This window comes from Cuculus canorus, chromosome 2 (genome assembly GCF_017976375.1).
Source record: "Cuculus canorus isolate bCucCan1 chromosome 2, bCucCan1.pri, whole genome shotgun sequence".
NCBI lineage: Eukaryota > Metazoa > Chordata > Aves > Cuculiformes > Cuculidae > Cuculus > Cuculus canorus.
In genome coordinates this window covers 13,026,088-13,051,265 of record NC_071402.1, presented here as the reverse complement: position 1 = coordinate 13,051,265, position 25,178 = coordinate 13,026,088, and the positions used below count along the sequence as shown (strand labels likewise).

The window sequence follows — 25,178 nt, the reverse complement described above, 5'->3', positions numbered from 1 at the left end:
AAACGGGGAGTGGGGGGAAGGGGTGTCTAAGGGAGGGCTCTATGTGTCTGTGTCTTTCTGTCTCTCTGGAGGGGCTGTGTTTTTCCGTGTGTCTTTCCGTGTGTCTGTGGGGTTGTGTGTTTATGCCTGCTGTGTGTGTTTATGGAGGAGTTCTGCGGGTGTGTGTGTCTTGGGCGGGGAGCTGTGTGTGTCTGTCTGTGTGGGCTGTGTGTGTATGTCTGGGCGGGGCTGTGTGTGCCCGTGTGTTTATCTGGAGGGGGTGCTGTGTGTGGCTATGTGTGGCTGTGCAGGGGGCTGTGTATGTATCTGTGCGTGTGTTTTGGGGGGGCTGTGTGTGTCTCTGCGTGTCTCTGCGTCTATGATGCTCTGATGCTATGATTCTCCGTGTCCATGTCTCTTGTGTGTGCATGCGTGTGTGTGTCAGCGTATGTCTCTGTGTGTGTGTGTGTGTATGTATGTATCTGTGTCTATCTCTTTGTCCATGTCTCTGTGTGTTTATGCATATATGTGCCTGTCTGTGTCTGCATCTGTCTCTGTGTGTGTGGGCTGTGTGTGTCTCTCTCCCTCTGTCTGTGTCTCTCTGTGTGCATGTATGTGTGTCTGCGCATCAATGTGTGCATGTGTGTGCGCGTGTCTCTGTGTGTGCTGTGTCTCTGTGTCCGTGTGTGCGTGACACATGCATGTGTGCGCATCTGTCTCTGTGTGTGTGTCTCTGTGTGTGCCTGCGTTTCTGTGTGTGTGTGTGTGTGTGTTTGCTGCCCTCGCTGTTCCCTGCCCCTGGGTGAGGGGCTGCTCGCTCCCAGTCGAGGGATCAGCCAGGGGACGTGGGGCTGGGTCCCCCCTGTGCCTTTTGACCAGGACAGAGGGTTCTGCATGGCAGGTGCTCCTCGATCCCTGTGTGGTAGGGGAACAGCGTCTCTTTGTGGCAGGCGGTCACTGGGTGCACCTGAGGGCAGGCAGCAATCTTGGGAGCCAGCGAGTACTTATCTCCTAGAGATCGTGTGTTACCCAGTGACACTTGTTTTTCTTCTCTCTGCCTCCTCATTGAAGGTGTTGAAGCATGCAGAAATAAGTTGTTTTGCTCAAATCTTTAAAATAAGTGGCAGAAACTGTAATTTGAGTTTAAGTCATGGATGCCTTATCCTTGGAGGTATTCAAGGCAAGGTTGGATGATGCTTTGAGTAACCTGATCCAGTGGAAGGTGTCCCTGCCCATGGCAGGGGGTGTTGGAAGTGGATGATCCTTAAGGTCCCTTCTAGCCCAAACCATTCTATGATTCTATGAAGTTTGCTCCTCGGTAATCTTGTCTGCACTATTTGATCGCTTATTGTTGAAAGGAAAAATCTTGCCTTGATAGTTTCACTTGGTCTCCTTTTCAACTCTGGTTTTCCAGAAGTGTGGGAGTAGAGTGTGGGAGTTGCAAATTCTGACATCTTTATTGATGCACCCGTTGATGGCCTTCCTGGCAAGAAGGAGTGCCCTAAAAACACTGCTATGAAACCAGTTATGGTGAGGAATTTGGCTTTTCCTCGAAAGGCAGAACAGACAGCTGCAAGCTGAAGAATTCACTTGGAAAATTCAAGAGTGAAATTTTTGCTGGGATCATAAGCAGCTTCTAAAATGATATATTTTTCTTTAAAAAAGGAAAATTTGTCCAAAAGTACTTGAATTACCTTCCAGAAGAGAAACTGAGATGAAACTACCCATGCAATGGTATGATTTAATGTTGTAAACGATAACTTCTCTTCCTCTGTAGCTAGCTCAGTGTTTCCACAAATATCAAGAATGAAGAAGCCTTTTTAAATTTTCACTGTTGTTTTTTCCAGATTCCTGCCTTTCACAGTGTATATCTGTGAAATTTCCAAAAGCGCAGCAGGCTTCCTCAGCGAGTGAGATTTACCAAGTTCAAGAAGGGGATCTCACTGTTAATTTTGATACACAGGCTGAGAGAGTTGGGGTTGCTCAACCTGGAAAAGAGAAGGCTCTGAGGAGACCTTATAGTGACCTTCCAGTATCTGACGGGGACCTCGTAGAAAGCTGGGGATGGACTTTGTACAAAGGCTTGTAGTGATAGGAGAAAGGGGCTACAAATTAGAGAGGGGCAGATTTAGACTAGACATAAGGAGGAATTTCTTTACAGTGAGGGTAGTGAGGCACTGAAATGCTTTTTGTGGTGTAGTTTTACTTAATATTGACTGGGAGGTGGATTGAGAAACTCTGGTGAATTGCAGTGACACTGAAATTACTGATGTCTTGGGAGCTAGGATTTCATCCCTGCTCCCTGATGTTTCAGTAGGTCTTTAGACATTTTTAGGGTAAGTTGTCTCTACTTCTGTTTTGTTTCCCAGATTCTTTGGGTGTAAGCTGCATTCAAAATGTTTTATGTGTTATTTCTAGAGTAACAATTTCAAGATGCCAAGCGGCGCAAGAATCTCATTCAACTCTGTGGATAATGCTCTTTCATCTCTGAAAAACTGCCAGTCTTACATAGATACTGGAATGCATATAGCGACTCACGTTGCCCTTGACCTTGTGGAAAGTTTCAGTAAGTATATTCTTTCTTGTCTGCCATTCTGAATCTGACAGATGAGTTCTAGGCCCACATATATTGACATAGTTTTTGTCAATATCTATGTTCATTATAGGCATTGTAGCTCTCCTGGCTAGACCACCATGTTTTCATTCCCATCACTTCATTGTCTCAAATGATAAATTCAATGAAAATGTAAATACCAGGTAAACATTGCCTCAGCTTTTGTAGCACTCAAGACTAATTGCATTCCAGTGGTTGTTACTCCACAGATTTGTAAAAACTTTAATATTGCTGAATGAGATGAAAAAGGGCTCTTAAGTGGGTGAATAAAATGACTTTTCATTCTAATACTGCTGCTTTGTCTTTTATTTAATGTTTAGGGCAAGATATATTAAAATAGAGATAATGGTTTTGAGTACAAAGCTTGAGACACCTGTTAGGGGGTGCAATTTTTTTAAAATGGTGTCTCTTTCTCTGCTGAAAATCAGACCCTTTTAGGGTGCTTCGATTTAGGCATTTGAAAAATGGGACGCCTTAAATTTGTAATCACTTCTAACAGTCGTCACTGCTATTTCACAATAACAGCTGTACTGCAAAGCTACTTTTCAAAGACAAATATTGGACATCTAATTTTCTATCTGTGATAATGTCTTCAGTAAGGAAAAATAAAAACTTTAAAGCTCAAAAACCCTGTAAGTTTTCATTATGAGTGGAGGGTGGTGAATGAAAATCATCTGGAACAGCAGTTTTGCTCTCCATTATAAATCTTGCACTCAACTAAACCAAGGTTTATGTACAATCAGTTTGAGTGGGTTTCTCTTTGTCTAGTGTGGTTTGACTTTTTTATCCATACTGCCATTAGAGACAATTGACACACTATTTGTAGCGGGGTAGAGGAAACGGAAAGTTTGTTTGAACAGTTAGCCGGGGATTCCCTTTGAGGTAACACTGAAATAACCAATTGTGTTTCCTCTCTGCTTTTGCAGTCATCTCTTCTACTTTGCCGTAAGCAGTCTATGGAAATACACTGAATGTACTGAATTCTTTCAGTCCCAAGACCGCAGAATGATCCACAGAAATTAATTATTTGTACAAAAGTTAAAGTCTTCCAAATTTCACCTTCCAGTAGAAGCCTCTGTTGCCTCTGTTCACCCCCTTGGGAGAGGTGAAAGGCAAGCTCCGCTGTGCGGGTCTACAGCTAGAAGTCTGTGCATTATACTGCTAGGAAATGTCGTTATCTTCCCCACTTACCTGCTTCTGACACATTAATCTTTAACTCCAACCTTGAAATTATTTTGTCCATTTCATTCAGTAGCCCAAAGGACCATATTTAGCGTTCTGTCCTGAGAATAGGAGATTACTCTTGATGAACTATGTGTGGTCATTGCTACAGTTAAGTTATATCATTTGGCTGGAAAACAGCTCCTAGACCATTACGCTCATTTTAGCAGGGGCAACTTTCCTGTAGAATCATAGTTATAAAATTATCATTTTAACATAGTCCATCCCATTGTTCTACAGGAAAGATATTACAGATTTGTATTTGTAGTTTCTGCCTCTCTGGTCTGGTGGTAGCTTTTTCTTAATAATAGTTTCTTCATTCCTGCACTTTTCCTTACAGATGTACATGCATCTGTACATGGAACAAACAAATGACTGAATCTCCTTGCATTTATAAGGTTTAGTTTTCCACTCCCCTGACTATTCGACTTGGAATTCAAGTTCTTATGTTCCTTAAGTAAGGAAAGATACAGGGTTTCTGTGGCATAACATACCTTTAAACAAATACTCCTGGTGTTTTAGAACTACATCTGGAGAATTACTACTGGTGTTTTAGAAAGCATCATCTGATCTGCCATACCTGACTGTTCAGGTCTTACCTCCAACTCAGATGTACTGATTTCTATTCTAGAATTGATACTCATGTATCCTACTTTGCCTTCACGTTCTGAGGCAAAATATTAATTTAATTTTGAGCCAACCCTAGATAATATGTTTCTGCATTCTTGCTCCTGTCCCAGTTGCCATTTGTTTTAATTTCCTTTACAAAACCTAACTTTATCCAGCTTCTGACAGGTTTCATTGCTAGGCTTTGTAGTAGCAAAGAATTCTATTGTGACTGTTATTTTATTTTTTTTTTATTTCTGTGAAAGTATTTTTTTCCTTTGGACTTTCATTTGGACAGCTCTGTTTTTTGAGAATTCTCATAACAAGTACATGAGGGAAGTTGCATTTACACCTGAAGACGAGTAACTGAAAAGTAACTGAAAAGCAGTTAGTGATATTTGTTTCTTCTCTCAATTGCTATTTTTCACAAGCCTGGTCCTGAAAACATTTACTAGTAAGTGTATTTATTAAATAGTGCACAGTAGTTTGCTGGACTATTTAATGCAGTATCATGGATGGACTTCCCATAAACTTCCCCTGCTTTGCTAGGAAAGAGTGGGTTTGCTCTTGTGCTGTATTAGAGAGGCTTTCTAGGCAGCAAACACTATAAGGTTTATTTAAAAAACAAACAAACAAACAACCCCCCAAGAAATTAAACAGTGATTTGTGAAAGAACCTGGGTGTGATTTTTCTAACTTCCAAGCTCTACTCAAGTAGAGAAATATAAATTAACAAATTTAAGTTTTCTTTGACATGTTTGAAGGAATTTTACGGTATGCTAAGTTAGTGGTCGTTTGCCTGTTCAGTAAAAATCACTTCCTACATGTTAGCACTGTAGGGCTAGAAAAGCCACTTCAGTTTCTGATGTTTAGTGGCGAATGGTATGAGGAACGCTTCTAGAGGACGTAAAAAGAAAACAGTTTGATGTTTCAACACTTCTGTGTGCATGTAAGTTACAAGGCAACCACGTGATTGTTCTGGTGGAGTGAAAATCAGCGCTCACTAGAGGGCAGAAGGAGATAGGGAGTCAGCAGTACTGATGGCCATGCGAGTTATAAAGGCGCTGGAAATAAACGAGCCTCTTTCCCCGTCTGTTGATCGGGCGTGATCCTTGAGTAGCCTAGGCCTCTCCAGTTAAGCCATCCAGAGAACAAAGAACTCTTATAGTGGTTATGGAAGCTATAAAATCCTCTTAGAATGATTTTGACTTTAAGCTTTTTAAACAGATGGTGATAGTGGAACATAGAATAAAGAGAATAAAACTGCTTGTTTGGTCGCAAAACCAGAGGGCTGCTGGTAGGGAGAGGTGGCAAACTTGTGGGCAAAAATTGGTTTGGGATATTCCATGGTTTATAGTAACCTCGTAACCGATAGTAACCTTTCTTCAGACATCTTAGATGCTTTGCGAACACAGGCTAAGCCTCTCAGCTCCCTGGGAGGTAAATAATGGTTACAGGGATTAGTTATTTCACCACCACTGAAATGAAACTCTTTAGGGTGAATAGTGGTTTCTATATAGAAATATTGTAATTCTATTATAATCCAAAAGGGAAAAATAAAATTTCCTCCCACTGACTGAAACAACTGAGAAAACTTTATTAGAGAAGATAGATAGAGGTTTTCGAGTTGGACATCAGGAGCATCAGATTAAACTGCTTACTCGTGAATAAATATCCAAATAGATCTTCCACACCATTATTTTGAATTAATGTTTGAAAGTTTCAGAATTAAATCAAACACTGGGTTTTCATTTCAACAGTAATTTCAAATGGAGAATTACTCCTGTTGAATTCAGACTATCCTTTCTCTTCACACCATAATTCTTTTTAGGAAGCTGCATCTACCTACTGATTCACTTCAGTCCTGCTTCAGTGGAATTTATTTGTTTCCGGGCATAGGTGCCATGAGGTGCCGTGGCTGTGAGCCAGCACATGTACAGATGCTACCACTGATTACTGTGCCTACTGTTCATTACTGTGCTGCTGTAGTTATCCCACCTTAAGAGCCTTATGTACATCTGTTCATTATAGTCTTAAAAATGTACCATTTTGCTTTTCATAGTTAACTTACATGAGGCTGTTACTTTCTGGCAAAAACAACACAGCCTTTTAGTTTGGATACAGTTCTCAGGTTTGAGGTGCTTTCCTTTTTTTTTTTTTTTTCCTCCTGTGTGTGAATTGTGTGCCGAAACTTCCTATTAACTCAGTATTTTCCCCTACAGCTTTTGACTTTCTGTTCTGGAAAGATAAAGTAATCTCACTGGACACAGCTATTTCGAAAGTCATAACTGTTAGAGAAATTGATGGGTGGAAGAAGGGTTCAATTAAGCAGTTAAACAGCATGATCCTGCAATAAATAGTGGTCAGAGAAATCTAGACATAAATTGCAATAGAGATAGATGACTTTGGAGATCTAAAGGTTTACAGACTTTCATCACATGGTCCCACATTTTGAAATGTAGGATAGAATTTACCAATTAATCCAATTCTTCATGACCTTGAATTAGTTTCTTTTATTAGTCTCTGCAAAATAATAGTAATAAAAACAATGCCTTCCCATTTCATATGAATAATGGAAAGATTTAATACCTGATATTTGTAGGCACATTCACAATCGTCTTTACTTATCCACATAGCTCCCTTGATATCTGTTTGCAGTCCACAATAGTAGATTTAAAATTATTCCTGTCTGTTTAAGCTTTATTTAATGCTGTGAGATGTTTTGGGAATCCTAGTGATAAATAATGTGAAATTATGGATTTTTTTACTATAGAATTGCAAGTAGTAACAGACTTCACATGAAGGAGTGAAAAGGAAAATATTTCACAGTAGAATTAAAACAGTCTGATATGTCTGTGAGGCCCCTAATGATATAAACATTCAGAATCTGTTCCCAGCTTTGTACTTCCTCTCCTTTTTTTTTTTTGTGCCTTGTACCATCTTGTTCACTCCACTGCACTCTGGAGATTAATCTTGTTAGCTCTAACCAGAGTGATTCTCGAGTCTCTTTTCTCTAAGGAATTCATGGTTCACAGTGTGCTGTAAGGATGAGCTACTTAGACTACTGTAAGGTCCATTGCCAAAATTGCACTTAACCTGGTCTTAATTTCATCCGTTATTCTATTGCCTACTCCACTAATACATTTATATCTGTTTTCTTCTAGTCCTGCATAGATTTATGAAATAAATTACTACTGTTAGATATTTAGGTTGGGCAGTGCTCATTTATGGACATGGACAATCTGTAGCAAAATAAGGCAGAGTTTTTCTTAATTGCTGGTAATTTAGGTGAAGAATAATTTTTATGCATCTGGTCCTGAAAACCATTTATTTTTTCCAATAACTTTGTTGATGTCCATGAAGTTAAACTGTTTATTAAGAGCTCCCTGACTTTTAGCATTGAGCATCTCTGTGGTGGTGTATTGTGGGCAAAAAGATCTTCTAAGGGATTAAGGATCCTATCTGGTTTCACCAAACTGAACTGCAAAGGGAAATATCAATTTAAAAGATTATTTTGTTTAATGACTTAAAAATAAAGATGTCCATCTCAGTCTTTCTGCTGATTATCTTTAGATAGTGACATTGTCTAAGGGGTGTATTTTTCTCTTCTTTCAAGAATAGCATTGTGGCATAGAAACGTTTTAGAATGTTGCTGTATAAAAAAACATGTAAGCAGAAAAACAGACCATGCACGGTTGGTTTCAGTATGTCCTCACCGTGCTCAAACCACTCTGGGATGTTCTGTGGACCAACCTGGCAAAAATACTGAAGGAAAGGATACATTGAAATTCTTCAGTGGTCCACAAACTTTCAGAGTGATCTGTACATTTTAAAGCTTAAGGACATGCTTATATTCTTTGCTGGACTGCAGTCCTAAATGGATCTATGAATTTAAAGGTGACACTGTTTGAAATAATTACAATGCAAGTAAAATAATCTAAGTTCTACTGTAATTTGTATCTTCCTAAGTTTAGCCTCAATCTGTTATTTGAGCTTTAGCAGTGTGAATGAAAAAAGCACTCACTAAATCAGTACTAAGTCGTTCGGCAACGTCTCTCAATTGCAATGCTCCTAATATTGAACTTCAAGCCTTCTATTGCCACCTCTGCACACTGAGGAGCACTGTTTGCCCAGCTAATTTAACTTCTGTTAGTTGCTGAACTGTCCTTACTTAAACTACCTAGTAGTTCCATGGAGCTAGAAAGTACTGTCGGCCATCCAGGTGAAATACTTGAAGTATAAGTCTTATTCTCTGTTTTTAAAATTAGCATAACCTGTCATGTGTTGATTAATGTGCTGGTAATTATGTGAATATGCTGGCCTGGTACAGGTCTGCCATATCCAAGGCAGGCGTCCATTCCCAGCTCTACTCAAAGTTACCAACAGATGTGAATTCTGTCGACTTGCTGAGGACGGCAGATTTAACCGACTCCTCTGGAGAAAGAACTTTCTGAAGAATACGGGACTGTAAAGTACAGAAAGCTGTAGATATCAGAATGAGGAAGATTAACTCACGGTCATCTGCAGGCTTGCAGCCCAGCAGCTTGCACTTTAGGGGAGCTGTTGTTTTTGTCTCTGGGCTGGAGCCAAAGCTGTGTGGGGCTGGGAGAAGTGTCCAGTGAAAAAAGGAAATAAATGGGAGTGCTGGAGAGTATGCTAACTACTGACAAGGTGATAAGAAGTTCTTAGCATAAAACTTCTGAAAAGCATTTTAAAGCTTTAACTGACTGGGTTTTGTCTGATTAGCTGAACAATCAAGTAGAGAGCGTGATGCTTCCTTGATGTCTGGGACTTTCTTCCAACCACACATCACATTCCCACTGTACATCATGGAAGCCCTGGAGTGTAGAATAGCTGGATGGAAAGCGATTGCTGCACCTGAACTCTGATCTAATTGGAGAAAATAAAATGAGTTGCTTTACTTTTTTTCTTTAAAAACTTACACCAAACTGTCATAGTCAGCTGCTACTCATGGCTGCTTGCCATCTGTATGATGTAGCACGTCTTCCCATAGTCATATCAGGGTCTGCATGAGAATTCCTCCGCCCTTTCGCCACACTTTGAAGGATTTTTGTGCTCACCGCAGTATACAGGGCAGGCCCATGGGTCTTACAGAGTGTTAGTGATATGATTCTTTGGCATGCACCCCAGATTAAGTTAGCCCTTTACAGCTCTGGCTTTTCCTGCTTGTCTGCTCATTTCCTATTGCATAACCTGCTCTCTCTGCCAGCAGAGCTTACCTCAATTCCGGCTGCTTATCCCATTTGTCTGTTCCCCTTGCCCCAGAGCTGTCCCTGCACTTTTCTTTGTGTGTGCTGCACTACATACATCTCATATGTGCAATGTCTTTCCTTTGCTGACCGCTTTCTATTCTCTAGATAGTTTGAGATCCACCTGTGTCATGACTCCTGTTATGTACTGGGCAAACTGTACTTGGTAACATAGGGTCTTTTTTTTAATGTGGATTTAGCACTGTGGGATTACTCACAGTACTTGGGTTTCTCTCAGTGCTCTCTAAAAATGGTGTTAAACAGGAAACACTAAACTGTGCTGACCCTTGTTGATATCAGAAGGAGAGTAGAGAATATAGGTATGGTGGTAAGCTTAGTTTTATGAAATTATTGACAGCATTTTAATAGACAATTGGTTCATTAATTTCTATTGAATATCCAGTATTCTTAGATGCAGTGGCTTTCTATACATATTGCAACAACCTACAACAAACAGTTGGACTTGAAGATCATAAGTTCATTTATCACTGAAAGCAGGATCTTTCCATGGAAGTTTCTCTGTCATAGACCTAAAATTTCTCATACTCTGAGTGGTGCAAACTCCAGTATAAGGATGGATTCTGTAGCTGTGTTTTAATATAAAATTATTTGTTTAATTTGTTTCCTTTGTGTTTTTTTTCTAGTTTATTTTACATTGAAAATTCAATGCAGGATTCCTGCAGTACCATAATGTAACGTGAATCTTAGCATTGGCAAAGTTCTTGTGTTTGAGATGACCAAGATATGATTGTTTTGGGATACAGAAATGAAATTTCCAACATGCTTCTAAAATTCTCATGCTCTGTTAGTTTCTATGGTGTCAGAGATCATCATCCTTCATAAAAATAGTCAAAACATAAGGTTCTTGTCCTGAGAACAGGCTGTGATATATAGGCTAGAATGACACTTTGCAATCTGCTTGAGTGAGAAGTGGCATGAACGTCCCTGATCTTTGACTTGCTATCCTGTTCTCCTCCAGGGAAAATAAGCTGCTTCAAGATATTTTCACATATGAATTTGGGTTTTGTTAGTTTGCTCTCTACTTCTTGGTGACCTCTTAATGGACAAAGCTGTGGCCTGTGTAGTAGGGACCCTGTATGAGGAATTGGACCTTGTTTTTCTTTTGTGAGCCCATGTATCTCTGAAGATGCTCTTGAGAAGCAAAGTTTTATATGCTGTGTAGGAATAGCATTAGAATTGAGCAATCCATTACTTCTTTATGGACATGAGGGAACAATCTTACCTGGATTTGAAATCCCCAAGAGTGTGCTTCAGTCTGTCAGAATTTACTTTGTATTTAGATTAAATTCCAAAGAAAAGTTGCAGGTGTTTTTGGTTTTTTTGGGGTGGAGAATGAAAATGTAGAATGTCTGTGTCCATCCTGGAGATAAATGGCTTGTCACTGATGCTAAATGAAAGTTTTCTAGCTATGGGAGAATGTACTGTAGGAAACAAAGAGAGACCATGATCCATTAAGTTCAGTAACCCCTCCGTGTTAGCCTCCACCAGATGCTTCCTGTTGAAGTTGCAAGAATTCGCTCACCATACCAAGCTGTTCACAGAGGAAGTTTCTTTCTGACTCTAAGCATTTATATGCCAGAAGCTGTTTGTTAAATGGTCTGCTTTGTTGCCATACCAGTGTCTGTGGTACTAACTGGTGGCAGGCACAAACTCAATGTATGCACAAAAATTACATCTTTCTTCTTGGGAAGGTTCTTTTCCTGTTGTTTAAAGGAAACTTGTATTTTGGCATATGTGGCATATGTGACAATGCTTTAAATTCCCTTTCTCAAAAATACCAACTTGTCTTCCCTTCAGTTACCTTGCTTAAGATACATCCTTTCAGGAAAGAGTCTGTTTTTTATCTTAACTTGTGTTTGTCCTCTATTATGTTGTGCTTCTTGGGTTGCTTAATAGGTATTTAACCTTTCAACTAACAGTGAGGAAGATGTTTTCTTGAAGTAGGTAGGTAAATGGTGTCACACTAAGTATTTCTTCAATAATTTTATTTTTTGAAATAAAAAGGACTGTTTCAATTCTTGTGAAAAGCTTTTCTGAAGACAAAAAAAACCCATACCTTGCATTATGCTCTTCAATACCTTTGTGCTTGAGTAATTACAGTGTAAAAATTAAAACATTTATACTCAGCCCTGATGAGCCTGTTGTTGGAATACATTGGCTGGTTCTGAAGTCTGTTCTTCAGAAAAGCTGTCTGAAAAATCAGAATTTGGAAATGTGCCTTTTTGAAAATCTTGAAAAAAAGTATCACTTGTAATAAAGGATTTGTGTTCTTTTGTATTTATCCAAAACCCACCCTGACCATTGTCTGTAATCTTACTAAGCGGGGAGAAACAAATATGTGGGGTTGTTATTTCCTCGCTGGAATTTCAAATGTAAAAAGAACACAGTGCAGGGAGGGAAAGGCATCTATATTAAGCAGCATGCTTTTGTTCTACTGGCTCTTTTTTGTTTTGGGTACTTGGTAAGCTGAGTACATCCAAGTATCTTTGTTCCTCAACTTTTGCAGTTCTCGAAGGAGAGAGAAACCCATGAGGTGGCAGCAAAGCCTTTCCTGCAGCTTGTGCCATTACTCCTTCACCTGCCATGGTCAGCTGTAGTCCTGTAGGAACTCACTCTTAGAATGCATTTAAAGGTGTTGGTGCCATATCACTGTACTCTTGCATTTCATAACACTAAAATATAAGCATAGGATTAAGATTAACAGTGGAGAAAGAGACTTTGTATTATCAAATCATAGATTTTTAAGGCTGTGTGGGACCAACATGATTTATTGGCTCGACTTCCTGCATAGCAGTTCACTGCGTTTCGTGAAGTTATTCTTGCATGAAGCTGGTATGTTGTGGTTGAACTAGAGAGTATCATTCAGAGTGAAATCCGGTCTTGAGTTAAAGCTAGCTTGCTGAATAACTGTCTTCAGTGCATTCACATGGAAATGTACTGACAGCTCGCACCTGAGCAGAAGGTTGTACTCCAGTCTTGATTTTTGTCAGAACTCTTGTGAATGCTCAGATGAGAACGTCACAATTTTTGTTTCTCAGGTTTTGGTAGGTGGTATTCATGTAGTGTCTGATTTCAAATACATATGTACATAGGTATGTGTGCTTATTTATACTTTTTTTTCTTATGTATTTTTTCATCCTGTATTTTCCTGAGGAAGCATGTAGTTTTCTCCCCCAAAGTGGGAGGTTTGCAGTCACCTTGTGAGTTACCTCATGTACCCAAAGTCACTGTAAATTTCTCTATGTCCTAGACCTCATAAATCCACACCAGTCTTCAAAATTGATCATAAGTAGGATTTAAATGCTGGATAGACCTTTTTGCAGACCCTCTGGATGCTAGTGATGTTAACCTTGAGAGAATGAACGAGCTTACAGCTGTAATTTATAGGCTTGAAATTGCTGGGTGAAGTTCTTTGGCCTTTACTATGCGTGAGATCAGAATAGTTGATCCTAATGGTCCGGTCCAGCTTCAAAATACTGTGAAGTACTGCAGAGGTCTTGTGTGGGCTCTTTAGCACAAAGATAAATCACCCTCTTTGAACAAAAGCCAGAGAGGAATATTTTATGTGAGTAATTTACTGTATGAAAATATTCTCTGTAGTATATTAATCTGTCATTTTCTTATCGTCACATTTCTGCTACAGAAATGTGGCAATAAGAAAATACCACTAACTTCTGTTAAAATGTAGAGGCATAAAGTATATATAGAAAGTAGTGTGGGCTTTGAAGAACCCACTCTGAAAGCTTTAATTTTTATCAATTTAAGTAGATCAGTATTTAGCTTTCAGTGATCTAATTGTGTGCCTAAATAACTAGGGAAGGAGGAGGAGCCTGCTAAAGCAGAAAAAAGTCTGAGGATGGCAGCATCCAGAAAGATTAAGAATATAAAGCAACTGTTTGATTCTTCCCATTAGGGAAAGATTTATCTGGTTAGATGTAAGCATTGTGCTGACAAGTTCTCAGTGTTTGGTCAAAACATGAAAGAAGTCCTTATGTAGATATGATCATTCTGAAACCTTCATCGTGATCCCCTGCTAGTAGACACAGGGCATTCATCTCTCACCCTGCCTTTTTTTCCCTTTCTTTTCCTTCCTCTTCTTTGCTATTCTCTTCAAGAATTCAAAAGCTTGTGACTGTTTTTTTTACCTTACTTTTTTTGATACTCAACATTTTTGCCAGTGCATATAGAATTATGAGGTTTTTAATACTTTCAGATAAAAATCATTTAGAAAGAAAGCTTAAAAATTCACTCTGACTCAAATCCAGGTTTTATGACATGTTTCCATGTACACCAGTATTATACAGTATGCTGACTTTCTACTAAAGAATGAAGATTATAATATGTACTGATTAAATTCCAAGAATTTAAATGGGAATGTTTGTTTTATCAGTCAGAATCACATGTAATACTTGCGTGTTCCAGATGATTGCTGACACTGAGACCTATGAAAATTTCATCCTTTGAAGGACAGGCAGATATTGGCTGTCCCAGTTGTAGATTTGGAATACGTTTTATTATAATTTTCATAGATTTTTTTTTTCTTCCCTTATCATTTTCCTTCCCATTTTCTCTCAAGAAGAACAAGGAACAAGGAATAGCATTATATGAAAGAGATAAAACAACTGAGATGCTCCAAGTCTGTTTTTTCTGAGGCACTGAGGTTTGGAACAACTGTTCTTTTGAACTGGCATTGCATTGCGTGGCCTTGGGCAAGTCATTGAAGTTCACAAATCTTTGGTTTCCCTTCTATAAAAAGAGGTGTCAGGAGTGTTTTAAGAAGATATATGAACATCTGAGTATCTCAGAGTCCTGTGTAGATACTCACTTATGTTGTTGCTTGTGTCTTCTGTGCTCGTGGAAATTACGTTGCAAGAGTCTAGAAGTAACCTGAGTTGTCTGTAATGGCGGTAGGTGATTGGGAAAGGGAGGAAATTGGTAGCCAGGGAAAATACATGTGCAGGGGAGATAAAAGGCAGCAGGAAACAACAGCCTAGCAAAGATGTCATGTTTACCTTTTGTGAATTAATGAATAGGAACTAGCACAGCTCCATGAACCATTATAGGTGATATGAAATTGTTTGAACTGCTGAAATATACACAGGGCACTAAGTGAAGATTTGCACTTAAATGAAATTTATGCCCAGTATGTCAGAAATCTCCAGGATGGTAGCAGTAGATCATGAGTAAGTCACCTTTAACATCTCTTACTTAAACTTCGCAAGCTGAGCAGTCTTGATGTAAGTCACACTTTTCAGACATTGAGTAATTTGTGTTGCACTTTCTTTGAAATGCAGGAAGAGTTTATTGAAAGAAAACGCAATTAGCAGGATTTAGTCTTATGCTTGTTGGTCTAGAAGGAGCCTTTGCTCAAATTTACACTAGGTGCCATGTAAAGATAGGATTAAATCTGCAAAATTGTCAGCATAAAATCAGCCCCTTTATGAAAAAAAATAAAATAAGAATAATCCCTTTACCCTTCTTTAGATGTTGAACAATGATCTGGCATTCATCGTGGGCACTATACAGCACAACCTTCTGTGTAGGGCATACAGTAACAGGCAGGTAACCCGGCATCACTCACATTGCTGCCCCAGCCACCCTTTCAGACATCATTTGCCTTAGGTCAACACCCAAACTGTATGTTGCATAGCAGTTACTGTTAATGACTGCTGAGCTTATGTCTTTTTTTATTATTGTTATTTCAGTTTGGGATTTTTTTTTTGTGTGTTAATGGACCATTAGGCTAATAGAATAAAATCAACAGCCCTGGGTCTGTTAAAACTACCATTATACAAGAGGATGGCAGAAAGTAGCAGGTGACCCCCAAAGACTGTAATCACCTGAGAGATATCACTTGCTAATAGAGAAAGAATCAAAAAGCAGGCAAGAAAATGTTCAAGGTAAAAAAGAGTGGAAACGGGAGAACTGGTTGAGGAGAAGAAGAGGAAAGGAGCAAGTTGTAAAGAGATTTGTAATGAAGGAGAAAGAGAAGTAAGAAATAAGAGAAACCACAGCAGAAGGATTAAGCAGAACAATATGCTGATCATGCTTAGGTGATGAAAGATATTTAAATGTTTTCCTGATGATGTTTCCCATGTAAAGAAGAGCAGTCCAACATATAAATTGAAGGACTGGTTCATGTGGCTGAAAATAAGAGAGAAATGTGGTCTTTCTGATCAGTCTCATGCTAGAGTCGTTCAAGATATATGTGTGTGAACCTCCACACTTTTTTGACATTATCAGCAAATGCAATAGAAAGCTCTCAAATATTCATGTGCTATAGCACTCAATAGGAGGTGACAATCTCACACTGCTCCATAAATTACGTATAATGAACTTTCTTATTAAAAAGAGACTTAACAAAAGGAGCCAGCTGGCTTAAGGAGAAGGTGGCAGATGAAAAGAGCACAATTCAAAGAAGTGTTCACACATTAAGGAAGTATTTTAACAGGCTTTCCCCAGACTGTAAGTGGGAATGGAATTATACACTGCACATAAATGTCAAGTGACAATAATATCTTCTGTGTTAAATCAACCTTGCAAACTCTTTCCTATTTTTCTTAAGCAGATGAATAAAGTTTAACTTATGATATCCTTACTAATCATCTTAGTAAGCAGTGGGTGAGTAGACTTTTTACTGTATGGGTAGATTAATGTGACATTTTCTCAAGACTTTTTTTTTTGAAGTTTATTACTTGTGGGTGTGGGTCTAATTCACAGCTGTTTTTTTGAGTGATTTAGGTGTGCCATCACTCATTCAAATTCTGTATTTTTTCAGTATTTTTGATTAATCTTTTATCCATGCTTTGTTGGAGGTGTGTAGTCTGTCCTGTCATCTCAGGTAATCTAAAGGTAATCAAGACTTCACTTCCACTGAATGTAGTTACTTTATTGTATAGATTTTTCCCAGTCACTTCTATAGAAAACCAGATTTTAAACTGAACAAAATTAAAAATCATATCAGTATAAAGGGGAGAAAATTCTCTCAACTAGTACATTTCAGCTACACAAATCTCAAGCATAGTCATATGGTTCTGGATTTAGTTTATTTTAAAACACAATGTCTGACAGCTATGTGATAGTTCACAAGTTCTGTTTAAGGACTGAGCAGAGGCAGCCTTCCACTTCTTCCTGTCTAGTTACAGAATACTTCCATGCTCAGTTTCAATTTATATTCAATTTTTTCTTTTAAAACCAGGCCCCTTTAAATGCCATGAGGCCCCCACAAAGCTATTTCTTTCCTACTATGGACAAAGATAACAGGGTTATTTAAAAAACTTGCATAAAGACCATCATCTGTGGTGTGCTGTAAGCCATCAAACAAATTCCTGTTTCCTCTCAAAATCATATATACTTGAGCATACGTGAGAGACCCCAGACAATACAGAATTGCATTACCCTTTTTTGCACAGAGGTGTCCATTTTCCATATGATAACAAAGTAGCAGCTCCTTATAATAGCAGAATTTTTTGTATGAAGTTTATGGGAAATGATAGAAAGTGATGGAAAGATTTAGCTCTGTCACTTACCAGTATGCAAGCAACAGAATGAATGCCACATACCCAGCGATTCATGTGAAAAAGGGGGAGATGTGCCAATTCACAGAAGAGGTTTTATGCAAAGGAGGTCTGCTAAGGGCAGAATGAGTTGCTGGTTTTCATTATGCTTGCAGTCTGTGTCCAGTCTTTGCCTTCACCTTCTCTGTGTGTAAAAGGATTAGGTTGTAGGGGGTTTTTTTTGTGTGTTCAGTAGGGTTATTCTTGTTTCTTGAGGAATCATGGGCTCTGAAAGTCCTAGTTTTAGTATCACTGTGGTTAGCACTTCAAGTACAGTCAATATGTGATCTGTGCTGATTTGGATGTTTTGTGTGTTGAACATCACTTGACCTTTGGTTGCTTGAGACACTGGTTTTCTAGATTCCTTCAGTTTAGCCTTGATTGGTTTCTGTCTGTTAGAGCTCTTCAACAGAAACTAGAAAATATCCAAAGCATATAGAAGTATCTACATTTTCAAAAAACAATTAACTTTGGAGATGATATCCATATCTCTTTTTACTAACCTTCCAATTTCCGATGAACAGATCAGCATTTCTGATTTAAAACCCCCAAGGTTTCCACTGTTAGCTGTATATTATGAATCTAGTTTATCTTTTATTCCTTTACGTATGTGGAGGAGGGTAAGCTCAGTTTTAAGACACGTCGCTGCTTTGTCCAGAGTGGTGTAGAAAGTGGAGTTGCCTGCCAGCCAAATTTGTCTAAAAAGTTGACTCTAAAGCTGGATTGTTTTTCGTCCCTGAACTGCTGTGGTTACTGTACGGCTACTGCCCTGGCTAGTTAGATGAAGTCCAGCCTTGCTCTGTCCAGGGCTACTGGTTACCTTCTCTAGATCCTGAAGTTAGTATGACCAAGGGTTGTAGAAGCAGAAAAATAAAAACCTAGAATGGGAGACGGTGTGGGTTCAGAGTGAAAAAGAAGGTATGTTTGGAAGAATCCAATCACATTATTTGACATTTAAAACCAGACGTATTTTGGCATTTTCCCTCCCTCAGCTGTTTCAGTTTAGGTCAATAATGTTAAAATTTCAGTGCTGGAAGTGTGTTCATTTGTGTCTGCGTGAAACTGTCAGTTAGGGAAGCTTAGTTTGGTTTTTATGTTCTTTTTATGTGGAAATTAACTATAACCACTAACTGAGCTGAAATAAGTTGGTGTTGGATTGTCTTGAAGTGAAGGATTGTCTTGGTTTTACTTTCCTGTATGCTAAGTGCTCTACTGATTTAACTTGCTGTAGTCTGGTGATCAGGCAGTAGAAGGGAAGATTTTTAGTTGGACCAGTTTGTTGAGCGTTTGATGTACTGACACCTGGGAAGCATGAAGGCAGTCTGTAGTGTGGGACCGAGGGTGAAACTACCTCTATACTGAAACTGCTTTGCAAAGCAACTCTCCTGTGCCTCTGTCCTGTGTCATGGCCCTGTTTTCTGGCCAGACCATTGATGATGCACCAGGTGACTCTCGGTTCTTGTGGTGCCACATGCAGAACATCTAGTTTGTGCAATTAGATTTTGAATCGGATGTTTCTGCACCAGACTTGGGTATTACGGTAGCTTGAGCTCAGAACCAAGGCAGTTGCATTTACTGAAACATTATATCTGATTAAATAAGCTCTGATGAGGGCTTATAGCTTGGTCTCTGACCTAGGCTGCTTCCAATTCTGGACAGAGAAGTAATGTTTCTGAGAACTTTGAAGGTCTTGGGTGAAAAGGGTTTATTTTCCTATCTTTACTGAATTTTTTTACTGAAATACCTTCCCAACACATTTCGTGTTTCTCCTAAATAGAGGAAATTCAAACTAACTGCTGCATTTAGTTTAATGGTGTGCTTTGAATGAGCTTCTCCAAGATGAGAAATATATTGTGAAAAACCTAGTGGTGTTATTTACTGCTGGATAACAACAATCATGCCTTTTATTAGAAACAGACTTGCACTTCAGACTAAAATATTCATTTTCCACCTGTCAGTGCAATTTAAGGGAAGAATTGGTTACTGACAATAGAAAGCTTTAACACTGGACTGTAACCAAAAAAGGGGTGGATTATTTCTATAGAATTTATAATGTGCAAGTAGAGATCTTGTGTAATATAAAAGAATTTGTCTGTCTTAAAAAAAAATCCAACAGGATGGAAATGGACTTGTTGGTATAATTAAAAACATAATAATAAAAAGGTTTTGCTGGTATTCCTTTCTAGTGGAAATCATAGATAAAACAGCCTCTGAACTTCCTATGGAAATTGTGAATGCCCATTAAAAGTCTTGCTATAAAATGCTTCATTTGAAATAGCAGTTTTAGAAAGCATTCTGAGGGATCAAAGAGTAGCATTTACAATACCTTAACAAATATTTATCTGTTCCTATGAGGGAAAATGTTTCAAGAAAACTTTTTGCATAAATTCTAATCTTACCATATCAAGTTCTGAGAGGAGAAAGTGAGTAGGAGGAGGACAGCAATAAACTCCGTGTTTTTAAATATTCCCAGCCCTCCCATCTCTAATTCTGAGGAAGGCAAGGTCAGCAGCAGCTCAGGGCTCTGAGCCGTGCTCTGTTGTGTGGTGTAGACATGCCCACGCCTCCACAGGCAAGAAGCCTGTTAGTCATAGGAAAATCCTTTCCCATTAAAATTATTGGTGAATGTTGTTTTCAGCCTTAATTTAATCATATGTTGAAATCCACTAAGAAGAGAGGGATATGTGTATATATAGTTAGGAAAATAGAGGGGCTTTAAAAGTTTGTTCCATGAGACATTGGTCAGATTTCCATGTGAAGATAACATAGGCCTTGTTCTTGCTTAGGAAATACAGATGTGGTTCCTCTACCTTTTTATTGGCAAGCAGCTTGGCTTAGGAAGTTGTTCTCCCCAAGTCTAGGCTGCTGCAGTTTGCCACCCCCTCAGCTGTGCTGGTACAACTGTTTGTGCGGCTGTACTTCAGATTAAATTACTGAAATAACATGGGTTGTTTTTTTTTTTGTTTTGGTTTGGTTTTGGAGAATGGAATGCTATTTTTAGCTTGGATAGTTTCATTAATCCAATTTATAGTATAACCCTGTAACAAAGGCATGTTATCCTAGCTGAGGGGCAGCAGAGGAGGAACACGGAGAACAGCAAGGTTTGGTGCCTGTGGAAATGACCTGCAAAACTCCCTTTGTTGTCAAAGAAAAGGCACACGAACCTCAGCCTTGGTGTGTTCTTGCTCCTTGTCTTTTAATGCAACTGGTGTTCCTGTTCTTCTGGGGCCGGTGGATATAGATAGTGTTAGGGAATGCTGGTTTATTCATTTGTTGAATGGAGCACAGTAGTTCTGGATGGACATCACCATAATGCCAAGAAACTAACAAAGAATTATCATAGAATTATTAAGATTGGAAAAGACCTCCAAGTTCATCAAGTCCAACACCACTGTGCCTCCTAAACCATGTTCCAAAGTGCCATGTCTGCACGTTTTTGAACACCTCCAGGGATGGTGACTCCACCACTTCATTCCAGTGCCTCACCACTCTTTCAGTAAAGAATTTTTTCCTAATATCCAATCTAAACCTCACCTGGCACAACTTGAGGCTATTTCTTCTTGTCCTATTGCTTGTTACTTGGGAGAAGAGACGAGCACCTACCATACTACAGCCTCCTTTCAGGTTGTTGTAGGGGGTATTAATATGATAGAGCAAAGTTTAAGTTTCTTCACACAACTGTTGGGTTTTGTAAATGCTTTATCCTCCTTTCAGTGCTCCTGCTTACTAGTTACACTGCCTTTGTTAACTTTAAATTAATCTTGCTACAAAATTAAGTAGGTGTTAATTGGTAAAATAAGGATGAACTTCACCATGACCTTGGAATTTAGTAAGGAGAAAAGAGATGTTGGTCAGGTGCTGGTCTCTTCTGTCTGAAGAGAGAGAAGTAGACTGGGAATTGTATGGGCCTTAATATTCACTCAAACAAGCGTCCAATTTTATTTGGGGAAGTGTGTACATACTACCCCTCTTGATGTTTTGGTGCTGTGTATGTGACACCCAACACAGAGACTACAGTAGCAAAGAATATGTAGATATGATTTAAAGACCTTTTTCTATTCCACAGTTCTGTTTACCTCCATAAGAGATTACTTGATGGCTTTTTATTATTTGTGTGCCTCAGCCTAAATTAAACCATCTCTGTTTGTGTTGAATACTATTTTGCTTTGGTTTTTTGTATAGTGAAACATGTCAGCACATGTTGGAGTGTTTTGCTAAATCAAACTCCTGTTTATTTCATTAGGTATTACCACAGTGTCAATAAGTGTTCAGAGGGATTGCCCTTCTTTACCTTGCAGTCTGTTTGGATACTGTGGCGGATATATCTGGTCAGGCAGTTCATTGTTACTTCTCTCAAGTCTAAACTAGGGTGATTATGACTTTTTAGCCTTCCCCTGTCAGTCTGGAATACAAAAAAAGTACTGTAAGGAAGTTGCTTTCAAAAGCGCTGTTGGCCTAGTTCTGTTGGCAATGGAGTTTAAGGGAGTTTCATGTTGAGCAAAAGTTTCGTGATTACTTTATTATAGAATAATATAGTAAGTTATTTTCAAAAGGGGTTAGTAATACTGGGTGCCTCAGTTTCTCTGTGCCCACTTTGAGATGACTCTGTTTTCAGAATGTGTGCAACACCCACTCGCAGGAAATGGTGGCCCATTGAGATGTTTCAAACTGGGCATTCAGCAATTAAGATGTTTCAAAGTGGGCGTTTAGACCCTGCGCGGTCTCTTTCTGTTGAAATTCTAACTCTCTCGACAATATAATGTACTTGGGTTTCATTTCCATGTGAGGCAGAAGCCTCCTGTGTCACTGAATCTTGTCTCTTCCCATTTAAGACTGTCATAGCCTAAAGGGAAATGGCTTGTAACACAAGATGAGGGGTTTTTGTCAGTAGTCTGTAAGCTAACAGACACTCTTGGCTCATCTTACTTAAAACAAAAAATTAAACAGAGAGAAATGGATAATTGATGTTTTTTTTCAGTTTTGAATAAAACAAATGTTTAAATCCAGACTGAAAAGCTCTGCCCTTTCTTTTCAAAAATAAAACCTCAGAAGATATTACTCTGGTACAGAAAAATGCTTGACCTCATTCCAAGTATTGTAGTGTGATTTGCAATTTCTTAACAGAAGCTGGATAGAAAATAAGGTGAAATTTTAGAAATCGTTCTCAAGCCATAGTTTTGGTGCACCGATGTGCATAGTTAACTGTCGGTGTTCTTCTGTGCTGGTTCTTCACAATTTCTAATAGTCCTGTCTCTCACACTCCTCTCACCGTCACTACTCCTCTCACTTTTATTTCTTCTACTCAGAATTTTTCTTTGATAGAATATAAGAAACTCAGATTCAACTTCTTCCTTGCCTGAGAAGACTTGAACTTGAACTCATTTTCAACCATCTTCCAGAACAATGATTTAGAGACAAGTTTGTTGGATATTGAGAAATACCACAGAATTGCAGACTGATTGAGGTTGGAAGGGACCTCTGGAAGTCATCTTGTCCACCTCCCTGCTCATGCAGGGGCACCTTATAGTAGGTTTCTCATTCATGTAATTTCATTTTGTTGGACAGACCTACTTTTCACTGGAGTGCTGGTATCTAGGTGAAGACATTGATCTGTGAAATCACTCATTCACACTCGCTTTCTAACTCCGTGTATATGAAAACTTTTTATGCAAGCAGAATGGCTTCATTAGGGGACAGTGAGGGAAATCCAGCTCAAAAAACTCTACAGCCCTGTTAAGGCATTCCCTGAGAAGTTTGAGGTTTCTTTAGGATCAGCTTCAGCAGTAATTAGCTTCTGACTGTTAACGTGGAGGGAAATTTTGCAATTACTCCCCTGACTTCCCCTTTACTCCACCAATTTCCATTCCTGTATGGTTGTTGGTCCTCTAATCAGCAATATTTTTTCTTCTCTTATGAACTGCAGCAGTTAGTTCCCTATTCGAAGGGCTCTGTGGAGATTTTTGGGCATTCCACTTTCAACCATTTCTCTGGTTTTAGCATGAGGACACCTGCATCAAATTGATATTCTTCCATCTTTTGCTATTCCTTTGTATTGCTTCTAATTTCTTTTTGTATAGAGTTTTCTGAACTAGCGTTCTGCTCTTTTTGCAACCTAATAGGTAAAATATGTTACAGGTCAGGGAGATGAGATTTTGGAAGATGTCTCCTTCAGTGGGTGTTTTCTGATGAGCTGTCCATGTATCTGCAGGAGGAAAAGTGAAGGTGCAGCCTCATGAAGTTGAGGCTGTTTAAGTTCCTGTTGGACTGTACAACAGAGTTCCAGTGTATCTAGACAGAGGAGGGAACCAAGACAGTGGCCTCCTATGTAGGTCTGAATCCTCTTGCTACTGAGCATCTAGACAGTAGAGGAACATCTTGCTACTGCCTTCTCCAAGTGTTTTGTGAACTTATTTTTAAGGAGTGTGGGTTGGTCAATTTTTTTTTCCAGATGTATTGTCTAGCTTGGATTACCAACAGTTTTGAGTAGACCAAAACTGAGGGCTTGGGGGGTGGGGGAGCTTGTCTTGGCACTTTTGGTTTTGAAAATGAAGTGCTTGCTAAAACCAGCAAAAATGCTTCACTATATTCTAAATTGAGAATGTACGTTCTCCTCCAGAAGATGGAATTAAATCAAGGAGTTGGGGAGCTTGTGTTCCCCTGCTGTCAGCAGTAACTTGAAACCTGCTGGAAAAGTCTGTATTTATTTTATCTGCTGCTGGTGCATATGAAGACAACTGCCTACTGCTGCTGTTGCTGTTGGCTCAAGTGACAGATGTTTGTGTCATGTGTGTTTCAAAAGTCTGAAATCTGCTGTCAGAATGTGTGGGCAATGGCATACCCTTCCTCTTCTGCTTTGAATGATGGGAGAGTCTTAAATTAAAAACAGCATGTAGCCTTGAAATTCAAAGCATAACCTAATAAGTAGTGCAAGACGTGCAACTGACAATGTCCTGTTTGCTTTAAATTGAAAGTTTAACTTTTGGTAGCCAATACTATAAAGATATGAGAGTGTTTATAAATGTATTTACATTAATTCATGTTGTCTGTGCTTAAGCATTCATTTTAAGTACTGTTACATGTGTAGGCTTAGAGCCTTCCTGTAATTTCATGGTATTCCAAACTACTTTGTTTGTGATAGTTTGTGGTGGAAGTGAATGCTTATTTGAATTGCTGAGTACGTGCTGCAGGACATCTGTAATACCCTAAATAACCAAATACCGATGTTGTAACTTTTGCACAGAAAAAGAGGTAGTTGTGAAAAATCTTTAGAAATTTTGCTAACTTGTGGATGCATACAGGGAACTAAAGTAAATATGAACTCAGAAGGAAATGCAAGTTTTGGATTAATGGGTGGCATTTTAGACAAATGTTAATATAGGAAGTATTAAACCAGCACTGACTTAACTTTATCCTGCTATTGCAACTTCTCTTTTAATGTGGGGTTCATGATACGTAACCCATCTCTGACTGATTACAGTTTGAATGAGCAGTAAGGCACCTGAGCATGAGCAGTTTGGTCTTTTATTAGAAATGAGAAATTGAACTCTTGCTAGGCTTTTAATGTAATTTTGTTCTTTAATATTCAGGGAGACTGTTCAGAATAATATCCCTGTTTCCATTATAAAAAGAGACCATAAAGTCATGCAAGCTGGAATTCATAATCATGAAGCCTGTATATTCAGCCAGCTCATTCTAACATCATGCACATGGGCCTTCGAAAATGAAAATTATGGGCTTGAACTGGGCTTTCTGTGATTAAAAGATGTAATATTGCAAAATGTATAATGTCTGAGCGGTGAGAGAAGGACTTGTAGAGAAATGCTTACCAAACTCAACATATTTAACCTAGATAACAAGGAGACATAACTACAGTATGCAACTTAGATGGTATTTTGTGGCAGCAGCTAAAAGC

The 25,178-nt window shown here is 38.8% G+C and overlaps 1 protein-coding gene across 3 annotated transcripts in view; it reads left to right on the top strand.

Annotated features, from left to right (window-relative positions):
* Positions 1-25,178, top strand: part of NSMCE2 (NSE2 (MMS21) homolog, SMC5-SMC6 complex SUMO ligase) — a 132,128-nt gene that overhangs the window by 160 nt on the left and 106,790 nt on the right. Inside the window, exons 1-3 of one of the 3 annotated variants that reach the window (XM_054057434.1) lie at positions 123-1,509; positions 1,645-1,713; positions 2,398-2,545. In XM_054057434.1, the coding sequence (XP_053913409.1) occupies positions 1,711-1,713; positions 2,398-2,545 (151 nt within the window). In that variant the 5' untranslated portion in view covers positions 123-1,509; positions 1,645-1,710. The other 2 variants (XM_009560013.2, XM_054057435.1) reach the window with 2 other exon arrangements.